The sequence below is a fragment of the Drosophila subpulchrella genome, chromosome 3L (assembly GCF_014743375.2).
Source record: "Drosophila subpulchrella strain 33 F10 #4 breed RU33 chromosome 3L, RU_Dsub_v1.1 Primary Assembly, whole genome shotgun sequence".
Taxonomy (NCBI): Eukaryota; Metazoa; Arthropoda; class Insecta; order Diptera; family Drosophilidae; genus Drosophila; species Drosophila subpulchrella.
The window spans coordinates 1,042,001-1,046,617 of record NC_050612.1 but is presented as its reverse complement, the minus strand read 5'-3'; the positions used below and the strand labels follow the sequence as shown (position 1 = coordinate 1,046,617).

The 4,617-nt window shown below is 45.0% G+C and overlaps 1 protein-coding gene across 1 annotated transcript; it reads left to right on the top strand.

Annotated features, from left to right (window-relative positions):
- Window positions 1-3,003: 3,003 nt before the first annotated feature.
- On the top strand, window positions 3,004-4,330 carry LOC119553468 (ribonucleoside-diphosphate reductase subunit M2-like). The gene has a single exon (XM_037863871.1). It carries the CDS (start codon window positions 3,122-3,124, stop codon window positions 4,283-4,285), a length of 1,164 nt encoding a protein of 387 aa, XP_037719799.1. The 5' UTR covers window positions 3,004-3,121; the 3' UTR covers window positions 4,286-4,330.
- Window positions 4,331-4,617: the final 287 nt, after the last annotated feature.

Genomic DNA, 4,617 nt, shown 5'->3' with positions numbered 1-4,617 from the left:
TCACAAATCCTATTCATTCATATTTAGTTTATTGTAATCATAGTCATAGTTTCGCTATTAGCTTTAAGATCGGACATTAAGTTCAGCGTTATGAATTAAAATAGTAGGATCTAAGGAAACTAATTAAGCTAGTATTAATTTTGAGCCAAAACACGCACCCTTGACAAAGCCCCCCTAATGCGTTATCGCACTCGTGAGGTCTGCGATCGATAGCACCACCGATAGCGGGGAACTGGTTCAGCGAGCGCGACGCTCGACTGAAGTGCGATCTCTGATTCCTAAGCTCGGCCTCTTCCGTTTTGACCGAGCATCCCTCCGGCACACCACTACCGACACACACGTGACAAGATCCGCGCCGATCCGCCGGGGACTCAAGTCAGCCTTGCGTATTCAAACCCGCGCCCGACGCCGCACCTTTTCGTTAGTGTTTTTGGGCTCTTGTCGATCTGCGCAACACCGACCAGCGCACCAAAATACACGCAAGCAAGCAAACCCACTGTGAGGGCAGCAGCCAGGGACCCCCTATTCTTATCAATTGCCAATACAAACCAGAAACTAAAAAAACCCCGTGTGTTATTTCTACCCCTACACCCCCCTCCTCCTTCTCCTACCCTTTCTCGACCCAGATCAACGGCGCGTGTAGTTGTAGTTGTGCCAAACAACTCGCAGCTTCGTAGTTGTGCCTTCCAATTTTCGCAGGCAATGATGGGGCAGATAATATTGATGAGCTGTCGCGTTTTTAGATAGTAGAGACATGTTGCCAAGGTTGAGGAATTCCTTTATAAGGCTGTGTTCTGCGACTTCAGATCTAAATTTCTAGTTCATTTAGCCTCGAGTGCCTTAAACCGTAGGAGCGCACGATTGTATGAATTTCCTAAAACATCCAAACTAGTTATGGCAGGAAGCAGAACCGAATATTGGACAGACTCCAGCCGATTGTGCTGCTGTTGAAATAGTTGCTCGCAAAAAGCTTCCTCCTTCGAAATGGTTGTTCTGGGGAACTTTTAATTTCCAAAAATATCGTTAGTATATCAGAAATCGACTCTGACTCCGGCTGGGGTCTGGGTCCCTGAACTGAAGAAACTAATGATGAGCGCGTCGAGGCTCCTATCTTTAGAAACCCTTAGATGATCCAGCCAAGTCTGGTTTTCTGCGGGGTGGGTAACACATTCCAAGTCTTCCATCATGCGGCATCTAAGGTCCAAAAATGTTGAAAATTTGTCCCATTTTGGCAGCTCCTCTGCGGGCAAACCCTCCTTCCACCACTCCTGGGTCTGGTGGTCCAGCTTCGAAGCGATGAGATGGATTAAAACGCCCTCAAGAATCTCCTGCGTAGCTGCCATTATCAAATCGCTAAGTTAATAATTCCAAGGCCCTGTCATAATTCTTCTCAGTGGGCTCCAGGGAACGAATTGTATCCACCGCTGTGCCGTCCAAGCATGAACGAAGATGATGTCTTTGTTAAGTCCTCGTTTGTTTCCACAATCGTGTTGAACATGGCGTAAAAGTGCGGCCAATCGATATATGCTCCGCCAAATCGCGGAAGCTGTAATTCCGGTGGTCTGGTAGGCCTCGAATCGCCATGTTATTCAGATGTCTTTGCCATGGTCTTTGTCTTCTCACTATTTAGATGGCGGCAGATTCTTTCTTTGGTTTCACAATATTATAATATTATTATGTTATTATACCCGTTACTCGTAGAGTAAAAGGGTATACTAGATTCGTCGGAAAGTATGTAACAGGCAGAAGGAAGCGTCTCCGACCCCATAAAGTATATATATTCTTGATCAGGATCACTAGCCGAGTCGATCTAGCCATGTCCGTCTGTCCGTCTGTCTGTCCGGATAAACGCTGAGATCTCGAAAACTATGAGAGCTAGGCTATTGAGATTTGGCGTGCAGATTCCTGAGCTTCTTACGCAGCGCAAGTTTGTTTCAGTAGAGTGCCACGCCCACTCTAACGCCCACAAATCGCCCAAAACTGTGGCTCCTACAGTTTTGATGCTAGAATAAAAATTTTAACTATAATGTATTTTTTGCCACGCCCACTTTTACGCCCACAAACTTTAAAAAATCGTAAATATGAACGTAGATATCTCAGAAACTATCAAGGATAAAGAATTGGGATCTCAGATTTAGATTCTGTAGCCTTGTGCGCAGCGCAAGTTTGTTACGCAAATACGCCACGCCCACTCTAACGCCCACAAGCCGCCCAAGCCTGTGGCGCCCACAATTTTCATGCTAGATACAAAATTTTAACTGAACTGTATTGGTCTCGTCAATACCTATCGATTCACCCAAAAAAATTAGCCACGCCCACTCTAACGCCCATAACGCTTAAATCTGTCTACCGCCGATAGGTGGCGCATATCAATCTCGCTTTGCTGCTTGCATATCTCCATTTCCCTTTGGTCCCTTTAGCTGAGTAACGGGTATCTGATAGTCGAGGTACTCGACTATAGCGTTCTTCCTTGTTATATTATTATATTATTATATTATTATATTATTATATTATTATATTACTATATTATTATATTATTATATTATTATATTATTATATTATTATATTATTATATTATTATATTATTATATTATTATATTATTATATTATTGTATTATTATATTATTATATTATTATATTATTATATTATTATAATATTATATTATTATATTATATTTTTATATTTTTTTATATATATGTATTATATGTGTTTAGTGTACAAAGCGTTTTTTGTGCTGCATAAGATGACCAGGTTGGGGGTGCATAAGCTAGTTAGCTAGTTAACCACAAGCGAAAAGAGAACCGTTTTACTTTGATCTGGAACTGCAACTGAACCTTTATTAGCAGAAGAGAGATTACATGGAGTTGCTAACAGAGGATTAACAGAGTAGTAGTCGATTATTTAATAAGATTATGTTGATAGGTTAGGTTAGGGCGGCTGTCGGACTAAAGTCCGACACACTTAGACCTCTATGGGTCCATTGTGAGATTACTTTCGTCACTGAAATTTCGAACTCTTCGCCAGAGATACCCCGCGGATAAAGTGGATTCCATCAGATATACTGCTGCATAAAACAAGAAATCTACATTCAAGGCTAATCCAATCATAAACAACTCTCAAATGGCGTCCAAAGAAAACATTGCGGACAACATGGAGAAGTTCTCGCTTAAGAGTCCCAGCAAGAAGATTCTGACGGAGAGCGCCAACAACGTTCGCAAGATGTCCATTGGCCACGAGACAAATGGTCAGGTGGTGAAGGAATCCCCAGCGGAGAATGGTGTGGGCAAGTCTGCCAACTCCCTCGTGGAGAAGTCCGTAACCCCCTTCGATCCCTCGCTGGAACCACTCCTGCGCGAGAATCCCCGTCGCTTCGTCATCTTTCCCATCCAGTACCACGACATATGGCAGATGTACAAAAAGGCTGAGGCCTCTTTCTGGACCGTGGAGGAGGTGGATCTGTCCAAGGATCTGAAGGACGACGAGCGTCACTTCATCTCGCACGTGCTGGCCTTCTTCGCCGCCTCCGATGGCATCGTGAACGAGAACCTGGTGGAGCGCTTCAGTCAGGAGGTGCAGATCACGGAGGCTCGCTGCTTCTATGGCTTCCAAATCGCCATGGAGAACGTGCATTCCGAGATGTACAGTGTGCTGATCGACACTTACATCCGGGATCCTCATCAGCGGGACTACCTGTTCAACGCCATCGAGACAATGCCGGCTGTGAAGCGCAAGGCGGACTGGGCCCTTTCCTGGATCTCCTCCAAGTCGGCCAATTTCGGAGAGCGCATCATTGCCTTCGCTGCCGTCGAGGGCATCTTCTTCAGCGGCAGCTTTGCCTCCATTTTCTGGCTGAAGAAGCGCGGTCTGATGCCGGGCCTGACCTTCTCCAACGAGCTTATCTCCCGCGACGAGGGCTTGCACTGCGACTTCGCCGTGCTGATGTTCCAGCACTTGGTGCAGCGACCCAGGCGCGAGCGCATCATCGAGATCATCCGCGATGCGGTGGCCATTGAGCAGGAGTTCTTAACCGATGCCTTGCCCGTAAACCTCATTGGCATGAACTGCGATCTCATGTCGCAGTACATTGAATTCGTGGCCGACCGTCTGCTGGTGGAGTTGGGCGTTGGCAAAATCTACAATACCAAGAACCCCTTCAACTTCATGGAGATGATCTCGCTGGACGGAAAGACGAACTTCTTCGAGAAGAAGGTGGGCGAGTACCAGCGAATGGGAGTGGCCACCAATCGCCTGGACAATGTTTTCACCCTGGACGCCGATTTCTAGGGCTGGTCCCAGGTCATCATTGTCGCAATTTAAACCACTTCAGGGCTGGCTTCTTAACTTTTATATTTAATCTGACGGATTTTATGTGTAGTCCGCTTTAATTTTAACCTATGCTAAGAACGATCACTGACTTTTACAATCACTTCATCATTACCTGGACCTCCTCAATGCGCTCAAACACAGAAATTTTTGATACACTTGACCAGGAGCGTATTTTTTCGAATTCATTGTACATACAACATTCTAAATAAATATATATGTAGACAATTATTATGATTATATTATTGGGTACAAAGAGAGACCAGCTGAGGGAAAGCTCGTGTTTGACCGAA

Excerpts from the sequence above, each read along its gene's own strand:
- LOC119553468 (XM_037863871.1), top strand. The coding sequence starts at position 3,122 with ATGGCGTCCAAAGAAAACATTGCGGACAACATGGAGAAGTTCTCGCTT.